Below are 21,948 nucleotides of genomic sequence, written 5' to 3'. Positions count from 1 at the left end.
GAGCAACAATGGAGATTCTGGAAGTTTTCATAGATAAAGAGTTCTCAGCAAAACTGAAGAGATGCCTGTGCAGTCTTTGTGGAAGCGCCATGGGTAACCCTGTCAAACCGCGGTGTTTAGTACCTACTCCAGCACCTGCAGAAGTCGTTTGTAGCTCTGTTGATTTCAGAGGGGTTTCATGTTTGCAGTAGGTAAAAGGGCTCTCTAAGCCAGCAGGAAGAGCCTGCTCCTGCGTAGCGCTAAGGCATTGCTGCAGGAAAGCAGAATGTCATCTTTCCAAGATGTAAAACTGCATTTTGAGCCCAGCGTACCTATTAAAGAGAGGTCTCACAGCAGGTTAGTAATGCAGAACCAGAGTTTACAATCTCATGAGTGCCTCCACCTCTCACCTGCCTAGAAATTTCTCAGTATTTCAGCTGCATAGGCCATTTTTTTCCAAACACTTCTCCTACTAAGAATGAGTGACTCTGTTGAAATCCATTGCCACTCCCAACTTACGACTCCCACACCTTCCCAGGAAAGAACCCCACTTGATTAGACGCAACATGAAAACAATGTTAGAATACATATACCGTATGTGGTGGATATGAATACTTGGTAATTTTGCCAATTACAACTCATCCTCTTGCCCATTGCACTTAATAATACCAAATCCCGCCTCGCTGTCTAGAGCTTTTGCTGCATTAAGATGCTGTTTCCATGTTGTACCTGGATCCTCTTTACTCCCACATTCACCAAGCCTTTGGTTTAGACCTGAAGTGGGCAGTCACAGTTGGCAACCAACATTAATAGGTGGCAACCAACATTAACAGGACATACAGCTTGCTCAGGTCTGACACTTGTCTCATCAGCATCTTCTAATTGGTTTCAAAGTCACAGCGATATAAATGATATATAACAAACCTTTCCTGTAATTATAAAGAAATGGTCAGGCATCTTTTTCACCTCTGTAATTTTGTACAATTGCTAACATGAGAGTATGTACACAAATCAAGTATGACAGTTACATCAATATAAAGTGACCTAAAATGACACTCAAGTGGTTTCTTAAAACAGAAGTAAATAATCTAGATACATGTAATAAGTCCTGAGGGTACCCTCTACCTCCAGATAGTTCTCTCCTTCCACTGCCTATTGTATGATTAAGAGTTTTCAGTATTTACACCATTACCGTTCATTTTCTGCATGGATGATTTATTTTACATACAAGGAAAACACAGGAAGAAAAAAAAAAGTAAAACCTTCTCAAAAGATGGATTTCCTCTTTGCAATGTTAAAACCACTCTGGGAGTTAAAAAAGGTTATTAATTCTCTTTTATATTGAATATATTTAGTAAAATACATCTTTTTCTAATCAGTTAACCATTTCTCATACTTCACAAGAAACTTTACTGAAGTCTCTGAAAAATGTGCAGCTGTGAAAAAAGCATTAGTAAGATGATAGGATACGTGAGAAATAAGCGAGTGAGACAAAAGTTGTGATTCCTTCATATGAAGCAACACCACAGCTGTCTGCAGCCACTCTGCAGCACTTGCTACCTCGCATCGTGGCGTGCACTGCAGAAGCAGGAGGATTAAGAGAACAAAAGTGATTAAGGGGCTATAAAACCTCTGGTATGACCAAGGACAGAAAAGATGGAGGCTCTGAGAAATTCACAAGATGCACATGTTCAGGTAAATCAAATAAAGAAGGTGACTCGGAAGCTTCTGTCTCTGCACCTCACTGCCCAGGACCAAGAGGATATTCATTTCAATTCAGGGTGTGAAAAGCAGGACTGACACAAACATACCTCTCCAAAGGAATGAAACTGTGGAACTCAGCACTACCAGGAGTCACCAAATCCAACAGCTTAGCAAAACTCACAAGGAGGGACTAGACATTTATAAAGCCATCAGGATTATGGAGTTTTTATCATATTAAATGTGCCACGTACAGTGATTTAGACCAGTATGTAACTGTTGCAAACTACAGCAAGGGCCAGAGTGGGAAGCTGTGGGTAGGTTCTTGCACCTAGTCCTGAAGCAGCTGGCACAGATACTACAGCAGAAAGAACAGAATTTGAAGTTAAATGAGTAAGAGAAGGGCATAAAGACACCGCGTGTTTAATTTTTACCCTAACACACAGATCTGTTTTTGTTGCCATATCAGTTCAGTTATGTAAAATATAACTACACAGAATATTCCTTCCTTTTTGTAACAGTTTGACCAATATAGCATAATTCAAAGATTTCATATTTATTTAAAAAAGTGTAAGGAAAGCTACTATTAACAACAAAAGTTGACTGTTGGTGGTTTGCGTGTGTGTGTGCAGACAGCGCACAAGAAATAATTTTCTTTGAATGATGAAATTTTTACAGGACCCTTTTTTTCCATGTGTCAATTTTACTGCAAACATGGTATGTGTGTGTGACTTTTTTGGGGAAGATAATATTACAGGAAAAAACATATAGTCCCGCTTCCCAGTGTTTTCCTCAGTGCTCTATATAGCTTGCTATGTATTATTTCCTTAATAATGAATGCTGTTGTTCTAGCATAGCTAACTTCTAACTGTCATTTCTTTTTACTGAAGTCATTCTGAAAAATTTGGTGCTTTCTTTGTTGTTGTTTTTACATCCAGATCAACTAGTAACTCATAACAAGCTAAGTGAGAAAAAGAAAAGGTCATGACAATCAGGAAAATTTTTAAAGAGGATTATTTAGTGCAATCAAGTATTTGTTAATGCTTTCCCCTTCTACATGATTACTGTTTTCTGTTTGAAAGTAATTTGTTGCAAGAAAATTGTATCTCCTATTACTGTAATACCTTAAGAATATATGCAGATATTTTCTTGGGTTTAATATATTGGGAAATGTTGTCTCAGAAGCCTATTAGTTGACTTTTATTCTATTTTGACTTACCCATACTGTTTGACACAAGCCTTTGATGTAGCTATAATTAAGTGCTGTTAGCTTCTGTCTGCATCGAACTGCAGCTGAGGCATCACACAATAAAGACAGGCTCCAGGATGCCTTTTTGGAGTCAGTGATGTAACCTCAAAAGCTGGAACAGAACTGTATCAAAATTACATTTCTATACATGATTTATTCTTACTGCTGAGGCCAGCTTTTAATTCCTGAACCCTGTGCCAGTTAGACTTTAGCACATCCACAGTCATTCTTACTTAAGAGAGTACACTTTACTTACAATAAATTCACCAGCCTAGCATTTGACCATTTATTGCATTTTTCTGGCTAGTAGTAGAGCACTGTAATTTATTGAGCCAAATGATTGCAGTTTCACAGAAGTTTTACTTAGCACTTAACTTGCCTAGTGAAATCAGTATTATTCCAATATTATACATTAGAAAACAGTAAATCAGACTTCTGCCTAAAAATTGCTGATAAACTATTTTCTGATATGCCCCGCTGTTGACACACAGACACAATCACATTGCTATATCCATATTTTCTTGAACTGCAGGAGACCTCTCTGATGATTCTTCCTAAATGAACACGAATGGGTTAAATAGCAACTTCAGGGTTATGCAGTTGTTACCATTGCCAGGATTAGAAAAAGAAATCTGTCAGTTCTAATAAAGAATTGAGAAAATTCAATAGTACCAATAAATAAATAACATATCTATGGCCTAAAATCAAAATAATTCTAAAAGTCATGAACTTAATGTTGGTTATATTGCAAACTTGAAGCAAAACTGAGATTAAAACCACACAGAAGAGCAATTATGCCAGTGTACTTCTCAGTATATCTTTGGCTATATTACCTTCCCTTCAGGGGCACCCCGAGGAGCTTTGAACACTGTAGCACAGTATATAGGAGCCAAGCTGAGTTTGTGTCATTCAAGGAAGACAGCACTTCAACACAGGGTGAAATCAGCTAATAAAGTTCTGAGTCACATTTATTCCCTTTAAATTCTTACACAGTTCCAGCACTGAAGGCCTCTGTATTTTAATGGCAAAGTCAACAAGGCTTGGCCTCTCCAAGAGGCAGTCAGGTCTTCACAATGCAGCCTTATGTCTTCCTCCACTGTGTCTCCTCTGGAGGAATAATCTGGTCCAAATATGGTAGTCAGGACCCCCCCAACCCCATCTCACAGACTTTTTAGACGGAACACAGAGCTTAAGATGATATTTAAGATCTTGTACCAGTAATAGACTTCACTTCGTTCACTGATGAAGCCAATACACCTGTGCAGTAAAGCTTAGCAGCTAAATTAGGCTATGTTTAAGAGCATTGGAAAGGTTAACTCCCCCATAAATGTGTACACTCTCCTTCTTTACTTAAGTATGCTTTCAGAAAGTTATCAGAAGCATGTCCTAAAAGAACGTGACAGGCCTGTTAGATCCGATGTGGTGGTACCAAACGGCACTGGTGGCAAACGGGAGAGACAGCGCTACCTTCCTTTTTCCAACATCAGCCCTGCACTGGCTCTTCTGCACTTACAAGTGTTTGCCAGATGTGTCTACAAGGAACAGCAGAGAAATGCTTGCCATTAATAATCTTTCCCCTTTGCTTTCCGGCTCTGTCTGGTAGCCAGCCTGTCATGCAGCGACTGGGTTACACTATCTTGCCCCCTTTTTGATTTGTGAAACTTTTCTCATAGATTAATTGGTTTTCCCTTTATTTCAGTGGGTTGTGATTGTGGCATAACTTAATTACACTTTTCTGGTCCCAGGTATTTCTACCTTAGCGAGGTTCTTTGGGAGGGAAAGGACGGTGTTTAGATTTGCTTTCAATGTCCTTGCAGCTGGGAAACGTGGATGGCAGTGTTGCTGGAACAAACTCTCTTGCGAGGTTTCCTGTACTTTCTGCTTGCAGTATTGCCAAGAATATTCCTAAGGCAGCTTTTTCACAGTGACTTGGAATTTCACACTCTAGGTGAAAGCAACGCTAAAGCAAACGAGAAGCAGAGTGAAAAAGAAATACAGTATTTCAGGTTAGTGGTCTTAAATTCAAGAAATGAGCAAGCTTAAAGGAAAAGATTCCTTCTTTTTCCCGCCCTTCACCAACTAATAATTTCCTACTTAAAATTTTCTTCTGATTTCCCCGCCACCCATCAACAGTGGCACAGAAGTTGCTTCTACTTTATCTGCTATTTACTGGCAACTGCAACTTGACCTCTCAGACAAGGAGTCCCTGAGCATACTCTTCATGGATTTCAAATAGCCTCTGGATCTCTGCTTACAGACAGAAGCAATCGAAGGGACATTGTAGTACAGCTGGCTTATCCATGTTTTTAAAAAGTACTGTCCCCTCATAGCCTGGGCAAATTTAGTCTTGTAGGACTTTATCCTCTATGTGCTTAAGAATTCAACACCAAGCTCCGTATCATGCTTTACCCCCAAAACTCAAGGCAGAAACCAGCCAGGCAGCTCTGCTCCCCATGACCTGTGAAAGGTTGCTGGGCTCTTGAGAAACCTACCGAAGCAGCCTCCATGCTGCGTGTGTGCAACTGCTCACATGTGAAATATTTCCGTCTTCAGCCTGAGGACATCTGTTTTAAGTTCTGACCTTTTTTTTGAAAAAGCACCTTTTCGTCAGCAGCTGAAAAACAAGGAGACGTGTTAGAGTCAGCTCTGGAGCTGCTGCTGAACTCTTGCATGCGCTGTGCTTCATGCCAAAGAATTACAGCACTTGGGTCTCACATGCAATATTGTCTGTGGTGTAACCACGGGACCAGCTTCCAAACCCTGCAGCCTTAATGAGTCTGAGCACACTTCTTGCATCCCAAAGCAGAGCAGCTGGAACCTGAAACAAATATTCCATGCTTCATTTCCTGAGAACCGTTGGTACAGAGAGGGCCTAATGCTGGTGATCAACACTCAGAAGCCATTGATTTAGTAGAACTCATGAATGGAAAAGTAAAGGTGCCCAAATTCCAGATCAGGTGGTTTAATTGTTGTGTTGCTGTGAGAGTAACTTTGCTAATGTCATATGATAATGCTTGCAAGCCTCTTGGCTTATCTTATATTGCCTAAAAATCTTTTACTGTACTAAACAGACACACAGACAGCGATTGAGAATCGTGTTTTAAACAGTCATCTACTGGTGTAAAACTCCAGAGGAATGCTTTTGTTGTTTGGAGGTCTTCATTCAAACAGAGATGAAGAACTGGATGAGGCATCAACATCTTTCCTGCTTTACACAAGCCAATTATATCTGTGCAGTTGCTGATGTATTTTTTTTTTTTTTCAGAGGCTGGATGCGTAAAGCCATAGCCTTCATCTGAAGGGAAATGAAGAGGAGTCTGTAGGTATCTTTCATCTCTTGCTTCCCTAATGCTATTATTCTGCATTTCCTAGGCCAGAAATGTTAAGGTCCAGCTGAACAATTCTCAGAGCATGCTTCCTTTTGCCAAGAGCTGATATATTACTCTCCAAGAGGTGCAGAGAGTTGCTTCTAGATATAATACCAGCTTTTCTCTCATGCTCCTCAGATCATTCTTCTTTACAGGAGCTGCTGCTAAACTTCTTTACAAAAAACACAGGAGAAAGAGGTTGCAGCCACAGTATTCATGGAGAATATGAAAAGAAATATTGTACTTTTCAGGGAAGAACATGGCTTGGGAGGGAATGAGAATGAATCATAGTGAATCATTTTCACTCACTGAATACAGTACAGAAGGGGGGGGGGGGGGAGAAGTGTGAAGATATTTGCTTCCATCATTCTATAAAGTAAGAGCTAAACCTCAGGGCTCCTTTAAAAGCTGTATGAAACTTTTAGTGTAGATAGACTTTCTGTACAAGCACTTAGCAGAGCAATATCATACAGCAAAAAAACCACGGGCTGGTTTAACAGTGGCAGCAAGCACTAAGAGGACAAAATCTAGGACGCTGCATCCAAGGTCTGGGTGGTCTGCACAGAAAGAAGTGCCGCACAAATCACCATGTGAAAGGACAAGGCTGGCAGCACAACACAATTCAAAGGTAATAGAGAAGTGTTGTGATGGCCAAGCTCTTTCAAAGATGCAGGAAGGATTCTCCACCTTCTACCAAGCATAATTTAAAGGCAATGTGCCCTGTGAGGGCAAAGAGAATATCTATGCTGTCAAAAGAAGCCCATATAGGTATATCTATCTATACTCTGTGTGGAAGGGCGAAAAAACCTATTGCAATGTTACTATAAAACACCTTTACACCGCTGTAGAAGGCATCACGGAGATGTACTGGTTTAATTCTACTGGTGAAAAATGACATCAACAAATTATACTGGCACAAAACATACATTTAGAATGGGTCTAACTGACCACGAGGGAAGAGTGGCGAAACTCTCCTACTAAAAATTAAGTCATTATTTCATGCAGGTATCATGTATGCCTTGTCTGGATCAGTTTCTGTAGAGTGAAAGCTAACTATATGGAACAAGAAATACCTCTCATTTTAATTTCTTTTTATCTTGTTTTTTTCTTAAATATTGCTTTTAATTTAAGAATTTTAGGAAACCACTTGAATAAAGTACATTTTGATAAAAGTTATTCTGGTCATTCTGGAGAGAAAATACCTTCAAGAAGATAAAAAGATAATGTGGCAACCTTCTAAACTGGAAATCCTTTGAGGAGAATGAGCTAAACTCTTTCTTTTTCATAAACAGTGCGACGTGTAGGCCTGCGTTCTGATGGCATGCACCAACAGCTGATGGTGAGCAGGGACGGGAGCTGAAGGGCTACAAGTGATGAGGAGAAAACCAGCACCTACCCTAGCATTTCGATTAGGAGTGTTCAAATACTCCCCCACCTCAGCGGTTTCTGGATGAAGAAATAAATGCAGCTGTTTCTGGAGACACGGCAGAATTTTCTGTAAGATCAGTTACCAGTGCTTACTCAAGTCCATGTTTCACTGACTCATCTCCGCACTGCGTTGCTACAAGTTGGCCTCTGCTCGGGAAGACAGCTTGGCAGGAAGAAGATTCCTCTGCTTGCTCAAGGTCTTGCTGACTAGCAAGGGCCAAGTTCTCTAGTGGAGCTGGAAAATGTGCCAAGAAGTGTAACTCGGTTTGTTTTTTCTTTTCTTTCTTGGTCATAAAAAGGAATTGCTGCCCTCACCACAGAAGATGCAAGTTAGGACAGTACTGTGATTCAGACTGGGTAGGTGGAAGAGAAAAGTATGTGCTGGATGCGCAGGGCACACTGGCCAACCCAGCTAGAAGCAACCAAAGGCAGAATGGTTTGCTGACAACACGAGTGAAAAGGAAGCCGCTCTCCCAGAGGAAGGGGAAGGAGAATTCCCCTTCCCACTCCTTACAAGAGGAAAGCAAAGAGCTCCAGAGAGGACTTGGCCAACAGCAACACCTGCCCTGACACCCCAGCCCAGAGCTCTTGCTTCCTCCTCACCACCCCCCATTTAACTTAAAATAAAAAGAATGACTTCACCCTTTCTTTGGGAAAAAAAGAAACAAAAATATCTGCAAAGCACTTAATGACAAACCCTTACCAAGATGAGTAATTCTTTGTTGGAGAACAGCACCTGATGTAGGAGGGGTTTGGGTTTGGTCTCAATCTATGCACTCCTTCATGGGAAACACATAAAGAATAATCATATCATCTGAGGGCTAGACCAAGGAACTAGAAAAAAAAAACATGAGCAAGAGGGTGCACACTTTTAATGATCTGGGTAATTAAACATTGGAACAGTTTAGCAAGATGGGGGTGGATTTTCCATATGGTTTAACATGTTTGTACTTAGCCCGCTTCATAAGATGATACCTTGTAGCAAATTTGTAAACACAGTTTGGTAACACAGATTTTTGTATCAGCTTGCAGCAAGTGCATAGATGTAAAATCATTAACAGGAAAGCTAATAAAAAAAATGAAATCACAGTATCAGCCACTCTGGTAATCCCACCCACCTTTCATACAATGCAGGGAGATTTCCAGCAATCTCCAAAAGGGCAGCTTGGGTTAGAAAAGAAAAGGAAAATAATATTCATAAGAGATTTACAATTAAAGCCAAAGATTCAGTTCCATTTGAAACAGATGGTCAGGCAAAGGCATTCTGGATAATTTAGCAAAAGCCTGTGCTTCAACTAGCTAACAAAAGCATTGACTTAATCTTCCCTCTAGTTGTGCAGGGTAACCTGTTTATTGCATATTACGGATCAGGAAATATCTGCATTGCTTAAAACCTGACATGCTTACAGGACCAGTGCAGATCCAGAATTACATTTAAATTAAATTAAATTAAAAGCATTACTGCTTGTAATGAAAATTAATTGAAATTGCAAGTGAAGACAAGTAAGACATATAAATTTCTAGAAAAGAATGAGAGATGGAGGGCTGAGTGAATTGGGAGAAAACTAACATGATTATAATGAATGGCAGATAGCTAAAATATCACTGCTGAGGTGTTGCGGTGAAAGTAGTGTTGGGTAAATGCAGTACAGCTGATAGACAATAAAAAGTATAATTTTCTTTGCTTCTTTAAGGTAAACTAAGGAATCATGATATGACACAGTTACAGTATTGGATGGATAAATCTCAATGACAGCACTAGAAACACGCTTTCGTACCTTGGGAAGTCTTGTATCTCAGCAGACACTGCAGAAGAGAGTCATTGACATGTCTTTTCCTCTGGGAATAAAAAAATGTTGGTAACATTAAACCTACAGTGTATTTTCTTCCATCTACCCTCCATGTAATAAATAAATTGCAATTTTGGTGTACTGCTCTCACATCTACCTTAATAATTCACAAAATGCACATTTAAACCAGTATCTCACCCAGACCTGTAAACAGCAGTAACTACAAACTCTCAGACCTGCCCTATTTCCATCATTAAAGCTATTAATGTTTTCCAGCAGGACTGATGCCCTTGCCGTGCAACTCTACCTTTGTTTATATTTTCAGAAAGTACTTGGTAAAAAAAATATATTCATGATCTTTAGGGAAATAATATCACTAGGCAATTACAGACTGAATAAATTCTGGAATTATAAGACAATTCTACAAATAGATTTGATATTGTCATAGGGAAAATATTACTCATCTTGTTGCATGCAGCAAAAGATTTTAGGATGCAAATTATTAAGTCAGCCTGAGTGTTCCCCCACTCCCCGTCCCTCCCAGCTGAACTAAGGGCACAGGTAGTAGCTGACTTTAGAATGTGACTTTCACCTCCCCAGTCCGTTGGGATGATGGTGAGGATGTCTAAATCTGCTCTGTGGCTCCCAACTCAGTACACAGCAACTAAACCATGCAATCAAGAGGCTACCGTGGTACCTCTGCAGACCGATTTAAACCCTGCTGCTACAAAACACCAGTAGAAGCACACCTGATGAAGTGCTTGAAGAATGATGGCCTTATGGTTTAACCATTAGACTCCAGTTCAGGACATCTGGGCTTTTGCCAGCCCTTGCCAATGCCTTCCTCTGTCACCTTGGGACAACCTATGTCTTATTTTCTGTATGTATAACAGATAGAAATAATGCCCTGCACTGCAAACTGTGAGGGTATGTAGTAAATGTACAGGCATTGCTCAAAACCATGAGTGTACACAGTGAAGGAAGAGTGGAAGAAAGAACTAGGTATGTATATCACAGTGGTGGCTCAGTGAAATGGAGTGAATTTCACCATTCAGCAGTGATAAACCACCACACTGCACTCGGAAGCAAGAAAACAGGAATGAGGATTTGTCCGTCATAAGGGAAACAGAGTAGCTATTTTATGGCATTGATTACTCACCTACATGATCTTCAACATCTTCTGTTGGGAAAATGCAACTGCTAAAACACTTCAGTTATGTATGCTATCCTGAAGGCTACATCTGAATAAATATCAAGTATCCAATTTAAATAAGTGTGAGTTAAACATTGTCTACCCTCTGGAATCATGAAAAGTTAAAAAGTTACTTTTGAAAATTTACTCCTTAGAGGAGACATCCATTATTTTTCTGAACTGGACATTATAGGCATGGCTGGTGGTAGTATATTTTGTGATATAAAATATAATTAAAGTGTTTATTTCGTAGCCTATTTCATACATTATCATCTCCTGTTTTGCATAGGGTGCTTTTAGAAAATGACTGTAGAAGTTGAGACAGAGAATTGAGTTGCTGTGAGAAAACATAAAATCCTTTTTCCAGGATGGTTTCAGACTTGATTTTTTTCCCCCCCTGTATAAGAACAAGCAAAACCTAAGGAGTAGAAGCCTGCCTCACACGAAACAACCAAAATAAACAGAAATGATACCGGCAGTTCTCTGCCTGGGCTCCTTGGCTAGGAGTGCCATCCCGAGCTTGAAGCAGCAGGGGATGCTCTAGGCTCAGTGCAGCCTGCAGGGCAGAGTCTGAGCTTTACAGCTATCTTCCACCACAGGAGATTTAGGCTTTCAAGACTCCTGGGTGCCAAACCGTTTTGCTACTTGAACTAAGCAATCGATAAATTAAAATAACTCTGATAGTACAAGCAGAATGCACACCAAATGGCATTAGTGATGGCTACCTGGTAGGCCTCCAAGGGAGCTGTCACTGGGAAGTCATCATTAAAAGGAGGTGCTTTCACGGGAAGCAGTATTGGGTCCAGCCCGTGCAAAATGACGGCGGACAAGATCTGCAGGTGACACAAAGGCTGGTGGAGTGGTGTACAACATGGACAGGACAATTGCAAAGTGATGCAAATTACCTGAAAACTTAATAGAATCATAGAAATTCAGCTTCTTCAACAAAATATGTTTTACTGAAACCAGCTATTGACTGATGCACAGAGTATGTGTAACAAGGAACGAAGGTGTACCAGCAAAAGAACTGGAATGGTGAGAAACCTATCCATTTGAGAGTCACAAGGGACATGCAATTCATTAGAGGCAGAGGAGTGCTCCCTTCTTGGGAGCTGATGTTTCTTCCTTTAAAACAGCTTGAGTGAAACTAATACAGGAATATTGTATTTACTTTTGATGTCCACATTTTTCACAGTCTACTGAAAAACTGGAGGTTTGCAAAAAAGCTTCAGCTCCTGCTCAGGGACTGGAGAAAGTGCCATACAATGATTAGACTCTAAGGATCCATTCAGCTTCTAAACAATTTAAAGATTGGAATACAGGCATACAATTATAAGAGAAAAACACCAGGTGCCAAAGAACTCTTTGTCTGGGGCATAAAGATAACATAAGGCTGGAATCTGTAGCCAGACAAAAAGAAGGCATATGTACTTTTAACTCAGATACTAACTATTGCAAGAGATTTACAATGGGAAGGAATAGATTCTTCATAGTTTTGTTCTTTAAATCAGAACTGGATGCTTTTCCTTGTTTGTTTGTTTGTTTTTTTCAAGTAAGTTATCTTCTACTTAAACAGAATTTACTAGGTTTGAATAATGAAATGGGAATTAAAAGTATAGGAAATGGCAACCTGGCAAGCTTGTGTCTTTAGCAAGACACTGTATATTTAACAAGTCTACTGTATAAGCACACAGGACGATGAAAAGTTATTATTTGTTTATGAATTTAGCTGAATTTATTATATTAATATGATATTATTTCCTGTGTACCTCTGAGGAACAACCATGACTAATATGAGAAAGACAGGATTCTAGCTGGACTTCAAGGACTGCCTTCTAGTACAAGTCCTCATGCTGTTTTTTTGCTGGCATGGAGGAGAAGGAAACAGATGTCAGTGAGATCTCAGCCTGCTGTATCTGGAATAGAGAAAAGCTTTCACCGATTTTCATATAACCATCCCCCAAGTTTTGTGAGTGTGAAGCAGTAAGAAAGCGGCTGTAAAGAAAGGACAGGAACCAGAAAGGGTACCGTTTCATCTAAACGTGTTCGTTATCTGCGGCTAACTATTGGATCTTGACATACTCACATGCTAAAAAGTTTAGTGACTTTCCTGCTAATGACTCGGTAGCGGGGGCTGTGGGAGGCTGAGAGCGGTGGGAGTGGAAGCAGCACGGCGTGTTCCTCCTGCCGCAAACCAGGCACTTCTTGTTCTCCTGCTGCCATTCTGCACAGGGGGGTTCCAAGCAGACTTTCACATCTGATGGCGAAAGCAGAATTAATCATTTAGCCTTTTTCCTTTCAAAGAGAAGGAAGAAAAATCTAGCGGCAGTAAAAATCTCAAAGAAATGATGTTTAAAGACAAAAGGCAGTGAGTTGCTGAAGTCATCTGGGCTGAAGTCCAGGGCTTGTGCACTGCCTCTGCATCTCTGCAAACCCTTCTTTGGGGAGGTTAACACTTATTAACTGCAGGGACTTTCTTCTGCTGTCCAAACAGAATGGAAATGATTAATTTTCAAATCCTCCATAGCTACACGGTAATAAAAGATCAATTATTTCAGGATCATAGAAATAAGTCTCGCTAAGAGATTGCTTAGCGATTACTTGAAAGCCTAAACAATTTGGTAAAGATAAATAACACCAACCAAAAAGCTCCAATATGCTCTTTATCAACACTAACTATATTCACTCCGTCCATGGTGATAAAATGTAATGAAATCTGCTAACAAAACCCCAAATAAAACTTGAATCAATCACTATAAAAAGGTGTGCTGTCAGAGAAAGATTTTAAGAGGTTTGCCCAAAGGTAAGACACTACCAGTTACATCCTTGGCCCTAAAGTTTTGCCAACATTCAGAGCTTTGAAGGCTGGGTATTTTTAGAAGAAAACCAGATGATGACAAATGAAGTATTTCTTTAATGACATCCCATTCACTCCCCCAAAATGCTCCCATTAAATCTTCATTCCATGTATGATACCAGTCACAGCTTGGTACCCTTCATTTGCTCACAGGGCTATGTTTCCCCTCCTTGTCTAGCCTTCTTAAAAAATCAAAATATGTCTCAGTTATCAAAAAGGAACAAATTAGCATATCACATTACACTTTGGCAAATCTCTCCAAATGTACTGGATTCCGATACTAGCGATGTCCTTTTCCAAACTGTGCTCTCTGTACTTACAATGAACACCTTCTTAACTTCTGGAGCCCCTTTGACTTTCTCCTGCATGCAGTTCTGTGCTGGCTAACCTTAACTAGCAGAAGCAAAGCTGCATTTAAAGGAGGAATAAACATGCCCTTGCCAAGTGATTCTCCAAAGTGATCTTTTGAAGCATGGGAATGACAACAAACATCACAGCCTGCACTGATTTTGGGTGATTAAATACTTGACTTTTACTGACACTCTGATGTTTATAAAGAATTTTAAAATATATTTTTCAGGCTATGTGGCATGACTTTTCAGGACCCTGTTCTTCACTCATTACAGAAATTCACAACAGTCATTAATCCGTTCTGTTCCTTCAGCTGCAAGCTAAACTTTAGCAATGGTGCTCTGATTATAACTGAAACAAATGGAATTTATGAAGCAACTTTTAACCATAACATGGAATATACCTTTGTTGCAACATTAATTCAAACCCAGGCACTTAATGGATCTTCCTTCATGCTGTTAACTGTATTTATGTGTATTATTATTCACTTGCTTGGCAGAGGTAAAAACAAACAGAATGTAGGGAAAGCAAACATTTTTGTACTTTCACACTGGCCTGTCTTTTACACTTCTCCACTTCATCAAGACCTTGAAAGACGTTCCACAGAATTGAAATTAAGTACGTTATTGAGTACTCTGCTGAACAGGAATGGAATGATGAAGTGAAGTTGGTGTTACTTAACCACTAAATTAAATCTTATGCTTTTTTTTTTTTTTCTGTGGGAATATGCATTCCCTGCCTGTTCTTGGAAACAAGAAAATAAAAGACTGAAAGCAGCAAAAGAAAAGTTACTGCTGTCCTGACAGTACAGTTCATTAAGTCAGTAGTCAACAGGCATAGTGTATATTCCAGCATCTTTCTCTGAGCTAACATTATCTTTTGGAAAAGCAGACATAACATCAACAGTATAATTTGCAGTATATGCAATATGAAGTAAACTAGACTTTACTTGCTTTCCTTGAACATCGCTGATGAGTATTTACTGGGTTTAAAGCAAGATGACAAAAGGAACCTATAGTGTCTGTGACTGTTATATACCGAAAATCGCCAAGTATTTTTTTTCCTAGGGCTTGCATGTAACACACAACAATAGTCAGCAAAGGTACAATCCTTTGTTTGTAGATCTCCGTATCTGGGGGAACAAAAAAAATCTATAAAACATACTATATGTTATTTTCTTCCTTTCTTTTCCTTTCTTCAGAGATTTTCTGAACCACCTTTGGAGCAGAAGCTTGTAGATCCAGCATCCCCATTTGCACTAAAGAATTCCACTAGAGGGAATTCAGTACCTCCTTGTAGTTTAAGGGGAATGCAGGACATACTCATTGCTTTTCTCTAATTGCATTGTGGAATCTACTGTTACTCTTTACCATCAACTAAATCTGAAGCTCCTTCAATGGACAGAAATTTTAACAGCAAGTCCTTTCCTAATTTACTCCCTAAATGCTGCAGCCCAGCACCCAACCTCATACATTCTAACTTCTGCTGCTGCCTCACTTTCTGTTGCAGAAATCTAATGCACTTTATAAAAGGCAAGTTTCAAAATGTGGATTCCTATGCAGAAGCCTGAGTGTTGGTTGCTGAATGTGTGGTGCATAAAACATAGGGGGAGAAAAAGCAGCTTATTCTGTGCAGTGTGATCACAGACCCCTGCATTTCAATGTTGTCTAGATGATCCCTCAGATAACCCGTTATGTACAACCCCGCACAGATGGACACATGAGTGCTCTTTCATCATCTTGAAATCCATTCAGCACCCATTACCTGCAGGGAGAAAGAGAAACTTGCTAGGTTTAACAGCCTAATTCACTTTCCAAAAAGCCTCATGTCCCAGCAGATAGGAGAACCTTTTGGATGCCTTCAGACACGAATGACTCCATTAGTTATGACAACTCACATTTCGTGATGGACCTTCACAACCGCACAAACTTTCCCTCACATCTTACAACGCGACCCATACATAAAGACTGCCATTTCAGATTTACTTACCCTTCTTGGCACCTCCTTCCACTGGTCTTTATCTGTAGCCAGGATAGTGTTTTGTCTCCAACTTTATGTCAAACTAAATAACACCACCACCACCACAACAACAATAATAATAATAAAAAGTGAACATGATAAAATTATCTAACCATTAGAGCAGTTCACAAAGCTTTAGAATAAAAATGAGAAAACCTGAAAAGGGCCACACAAATATTTTTCATACTTACAAGACTTTAAAAAGCAATTCAGCGTGATATACTGTGTTCAGGGAGCATCAATCACAAGGCAAGGCTTTCTTGCTTCTGGTTTGGTGGGTTTTTTTCTTTCTCAAGTTTTTCTGTCTTCGTCTCTTCCCTGCAGTTATCCTTGCTCTTCAGGTTGCTTTGCTGTAGAAATGATGATCCAGGATCACAGCTATTAACAATACATGGAAAAGGAAGAAATATTGTCTCCCGACTCAGGCTTGTCCTCCCTAAGGTGTGGATGTCACTAGGACCAGATCAGAGAGCTAGTATCATACCTGCCTTTTTCTTGTACCTATATAGCATGTGGAGAACAGAAGGCTTGAGACAACTTAAAAAGAGTGAATAAAACTCTCCCCCACCCAATTTTTTTCTAGATCTCTTTAAAAATGTGGGTAGAGAGACAAGTTACAGACTTACACCAGATATCAACAGGTATTCACGAGTGCCTTTGCACAAATACACCAGCTGCGTAAAGTGCTAACTCCCTCGCTATGGCTGTCCAGCAGTTAGGACTGCTGCTTTTCCTTCAGAGTACCAGACTGTGGTTTCAGTAAGTCTCGTAGCCTTTTCTGAACAGCTTGCAGTGTTTACCTACCATACCTTCCCTGTGATTGGGCATGTAGCACATTCTGAGACATAAATAACCTGTGAAATCCTGCTGTGAGAGTGAACTACTTCCAACTCTGTACACAACAACGTCAGGTTTGAGAGCTACCGGAAAGAGGTACCACTAAAAACCAGAGACCATTGCTCTGTTGGAGTGAAAAAGAAGTACTGCCTGACAATAGACATGAAAATTGCAACATGGTGTTTTCACATCAGCATCTCTTCAGTAAAAGATTCAGGAAGGCTTCCAAATTGTGGGTACTTTCTAACCCACTCCAAATCCAGCTTTTGGACTATACCAGGTCAGAATATCAATTTCAAGAGAAATTCAGCCTAAGAGCCCTAGAAAACATACTCCCATTGTATTCTCTACAAACACTTACTTCTGTGACAGACTATTTAATACACGGGCATGCAAGAACTGGTCTACTGTTCTGCTTTGCACCAATTACTTTCAAGGACTCCCATTTTGCCTGAGAGAGAACAGATACAAATAATTAGAGAACAAGAAATTGTCAGAGAATAATGCTGTCTGGTTGCTTCAGTCTAATAAAAGCCAAAGCAACCATAAAACTTTCATGGAAAAGGGTGATCACTGATTCTATGAGGGTAATACTTTATTACAGTGTGTACTTTCTATTATGCCAAAATAAATTCAAATATCTTACTCTTCTTTGTGTATAGTTTAGTTTATACATTTAAAATTTTGGCATTTTTTAAATTACCTTGGAAAGTCAGAAACATTATTGTTTCTTTCTAATGCTGAACTCTGTGCAAGACAGGGTATTTCAAACATAAACATCATAATTTACATGTTAAGTTGTAGACCAGACCAGACTGTATAATGTTTCAAAATCAGTTCCGGATTCCTTCACTTCTCTCCTAATGTTTATTATTGAAATGTAGATTCTTTCCTAGATCAGAAAAGGTACACCATAAAAAGTCATCATTTTTGCATTTCTGCATTTGTCCAATTTGTGCATATACCTGTGCACTGATAGCTGATCCAGAATAACTTAGTAAGTTTCACTTTTTCTCAAAGACAACAAAGACATGTATTTTCTCCAAGACATGAATTTTATACATCACATTTTGGAGTGTAATGCCTCAAGACATTATTATAATTTCTTTTAAGGACGTTGACGGTACATTTTTTAAAAAAGTCAGAAATTAGAGAATGCTTGAGTTCCTAATTACTCACTGAATAGTCTGGATCTTACGTAAAGCTAGACAGATTTCTAAGAAAATTATTAGTCCTCTTCAGCATCACACAATATGAAAAATAACAGTGACAATGTTAAACACTTGTGCAGACACACACCATCCTTTTATAATTATTATTTATAGGTAGCTATTTAAGAAGTCTATTTCTATCTTGTCCCCAGTATATTAATTACAAAAGTAACTCCAAAATAGGACTAACTTGTTTCTAAGTTTTCATTAATGACAGCTTTATTCTGCTTTATAGTTGAAACTATGTAATTTACTATGTTTTGGCAGTATATGTCTGCAGTTAGTTTCTTTTCAAAAAAGGTCAGAGGTGTTGGAGCATGGGACATAATTGAGATTTTAGTGTGCACTGATGTTACAAATGTTTAATTTTTCAACTGTAATCCATTTATATGAACGTGACTTCCAAGTCAAGGGAGATGTAGCTGAAGACCACACTTATTTTAAATTTCACCACACCATGTTATAGCTATGTAACAAATGACTCATCATTTTTACTTAACATAATTTATCTTGAAACTTACATATCCATATGTATTGTATCACTTATCACAGATCACCATTAATATGTAGTCAATACATCCATTAGCCCTTTTCCAAGGTGTCTGCATGGATGATTAAGTTTGAACCATGTCTCAAATTATATACATATTGGAACAAGACATTCTGTTTCAGAAGTGAAGTGTCATAAAAATCAGCCCTGCACCAAAAATAATAGTGATAAAAAAGCTTACTGAGTTCATTTAAAATAAACAAGGACAGAACTGCTATCATTAATGCAAAGAAGAGGCAGACTACTTTTATGAATGCCATAAAAATAAACTATTTTAATAGATACATAAATAAAAGGTTTAAAGTAGAATTTTTCCCCCAAACATAAAGATGGCCTAGCTTCTGTACAGAAACTGAACAATATTCATGTGACTCCTAAATTAAATAATCACTTTGTTACATTCAAAATAATTGGAGGCAAATACATAATGAAATGATGCACCTGAATCATTCTCCTTTCTCATTCTAGCAGTGTATACAGTATTTTCTGGTTTTACAGTACTCTGAGGATATTGATCTGTTAAATAAAACTCTGAATGATAGAGTGAAAATAAAATGAAAAATCAAAGGAAAAAACCCCAAACAACCCTTGCACCCAAAAGAGTACCTTGTGTCACCCAGTAATTAAACTTTTAATGGAAGAGAAGTAAGTATTGTGCTGTAAAATAAATTATGTCTTTTATATGTTGTTGTACAGTTATCTTAGTGTTTAAAAATTACATTCACTTTGGTGATGTGTTTTTCTCTATGCCTATAATAACCTATACGTGACGTGTGCTAGCTGTTCACGTGTGTTCAATAACAGCCTTCTGGGTTTACTACAAATGGAGGGAGCTTAGCACACCTAGGAAATTTTTTAAATTTTCTGATTTATGTAAGACAGACAAAGTCTAATTCAAAGCAGCTTTCCTCCTATCATGCCCCTCTCCCCAATACCTCTAAAAAGTTACTCTGACGGCTTCATGGTTTTGCTGTGTTTGTATTGAAAAATGTCATTCTGACCCACAGAGGTTCTCAAATTTTGTTTTTCCTTCCTCTCTATGAATCATCTGTCAGTTTGAGAACATCTGCCATTAACATCTCCATATTCGCCAGATATTATAACTGATTTAGGCAAGGAACCACCACATGTCCACAAAAAATGAGTTTACTGAAATTAAGTGTTATCACCATTGATCTCTGGAATGTAGCTGTGATGGGTGAGCACCATTCATCCCGTAGAGGAGAAAGTTTGTCATGTGGATGGTTATGTACACTCAAGGCAGAGCACTGAGGTATCTCCTGCTGGTGAAATCGAAGAAAAAATTAAAAGGTGACAACTTTTATCCATAGTGCAGAGCTGGCATTTCTAGGATATTCTGTCAGAAGTTCAAGAAAGTTGGGTCAAGCTGACTTGGACTTGGCAAAAGAGGGTGCTTAGAGTCTATCCACCAGCAAGACGTGAACGGCAATGTAATGACTGCCCTTTTTTCCGATTTGCTTTTTTCTTGTTCTTATTCTTCTTTTGCTTATTCGCACCTTTACTTTTGTCTGATTTCTTTTTCTTTTCATCCTCCTTAAACCACGGACCCCAGACTCCTCCATTCAGCTTTGGGTTACTCCGAGGGTCCTTAGGTGGGTATCGAACAGGAACGGCAGTCTTATTAAACTGTGAAAGCCTCCGCAACAACTGCTTCACTACATCTGGATACCTTGCAGAGAGGTCCACTCGTTCATATGGATCAGCGGTTATGTTGAAAAGCCACACTGTTTTGCCAGCCGACCAGGAGACGCGTTCATTGTGCCAGCGGTTGGGGCCCGCGTTGCTGAAGGCCTGGGGAGGTACCCAGTCGCTGTATCCTGGATTTCCCGTCAGTAGTTTCCAATGATTCACTCTGATGGCAGATTGAATCGCAGTGTTCCAGATCCCATAGCCTGCTGCCCAGGACCCATTTTTGGCTTTGGTGTAAATCGGATCAATGTTGTGTAAGATGTCTACTCTTGGAGAACGTCTGCCTTCGCTAATGGTTTCCCATATATCATAGCCATCCAGCTGGATATCTTCATTGATCTGCCCTTCTGCCAGTGTGATCAAAGTGGGGAACCAGTCTGTGATGTGCACAAGCTCCTTACACACAGACCCTTTGTTTTTCAGAAGAGGGCTATGGACAAACCCAACAGCACGGATACCTCCTTCCCAATAGGTCCCTTTGCTTCCTCGGAGTGGCCAGTTACTTCCTCCGGCCATTGGCTGTCCACCATTATCTGAAGAATATATGATAATGCTGTTCTCATAGTAACCATACTTCTTTAAAGCAAGGGTTACGTTGTTTATGGCTTCGTCCAAACAAGCTAGCATCGCAGCGTATCTTCGCCTGTTGATGTTATTTATCGATCGATAATGTTCAAAATACCTGCCTGGTGCCTGAAGAGGCGAATGAACAGCTTGGTAAGCAATATATAAGAATATAGGTTTCCTGGGGTTATGGGAAGCTAAGATTTGTTGTACTTTTTGTGTGTACATCTGCGTCGAGTAGATGCCGTTGTCATGATCCCAAGCCGCATTGTCATTCTCATACAGGTCATAGCCACATATCCCTGGGCTGTCACATTTGAAGTGAGTGTAATAGTCGCCGCTGCCTAAGAGCGAGCCGAAGAAAGTGTCAAATCCTCTCTGTGTGGGCATGCATTCTCTGCGGTAAAACCCCAAGTGCCATTTGCCAACCATGTGCGTTGAATAACCAACCTCCTTCAGCTTCTGAGGTAGCGTGACGTTATCCAGAGGTAAGCAGTTGGGCTGGGTTGGCCGTATAATGGAGTGCTGAAGGCCCGTGTGTATCTGGTACCTGGAGGCAGGGAGGAGACAGGCATCAGGTGGGGAGGGGGGAAAACATGCTGTGGCCCTTACGTGTGGACACCGATGTGCATAACTGTAACAGAAAATATTTCTACGCATGCAGCGATCTTCTCTGAAAATATTTTGAAGAATGTCAAAAACTAAAGAGGCCACACTATTAAATCCGACAAAACAGGAGAACGGCATCTGCTTTGCTTCACAAGTGTCTGAGAGCAGTTCCCCCGCTTTGGCCAGTGGGCGACAACACTGAAAAAACAAGACGCAGCAGCATCACACACTTCTCTCCCTGCTGGCCTCATTTTTCATGTTTTAATTTCCTCGTAGTTGTGAGCAATGTCAAAGGATCTCAGAGGCAACATGCTGCTCGTGAGCCATTCTTTGGGCAGTACTATTTTAAAGCTAGCAAACTCCCAGAGCTTTACGGTACCCCTTCGGTATGATACAAACCCTGGACAGCAGAATGATGACATTGTTCTTTCTGAGCATGAGCAAGTCCTACAGCACTGACCGGAGACCAGCTCTCCCGGCACGCGCAACGCTGACAGCCCGACAGTTGGATTTCTGGTCATCCGTCATGCAAT

The 21,948-nt window shown here is 39.8% G+C and overlaps 1 protein-coding gene and 1 long non-coding RNA gene across 2 annotated transcripts in view; both read right to left on the bottom strand.

The window, feature by feature from the left end:
• Positions 1–3,170: 3,170 nt before the first annotated feature.
• LOC114013792 (uncharacterized) lies at positions 3,171–12,354 on the bottom strand. The gene is made up of 4 exons (XR_003556979.2): positions 9,504–12,354; positions 8,429–8,559; positions 5,422–5,543; positions 3,171–4,889 (listed from the first exon to the last, which is right to left on the bottom strand). It is a non-coding gene; the product is annotated as an uncharacterized LOC114013792 (long non-coding RNA).
• Positions 12,355–18,786: 6,432 nt separating this feature from the next.
• ARSJ (arylsulfatase family member J) overlaps positions 18,787–21,948 on the bottom strand; it is a 45,709-nt gene continuing 42,547 nt past the window's right edge. The window contains exon 2 of the mRNA XM_005243121.4: positions 18,787–21,356. Coding sequence (XP_005243178.2) covers positions 19,955–21,356 — 1,402 coding nt within the window. The 3' untranslated portion in view covers positions 18,787–19,954. The remainder of the gene's footprint in view (positions 21,357–21,948) is intronic.

This window comes from Falco peregrinus, chromosome 2 (assembly GCF_023634155.1).
Source record: "Falco peregrinus isolate bFalPer1 chromosome 2, bFalPer1.pri, whole genome shotgun sequence".
Classification (NCBI taxonomy): domain Eukaryota; kingdom Metazoa; phylum Chordata; class Aves; order Falconiformes; family Falconidae; genus Falco; species Falco peregrinus.
Note: the sequence above shows the minus strand (reverse complement) of the source record. Positions and strands in the feature narration are given on the sequence as shown.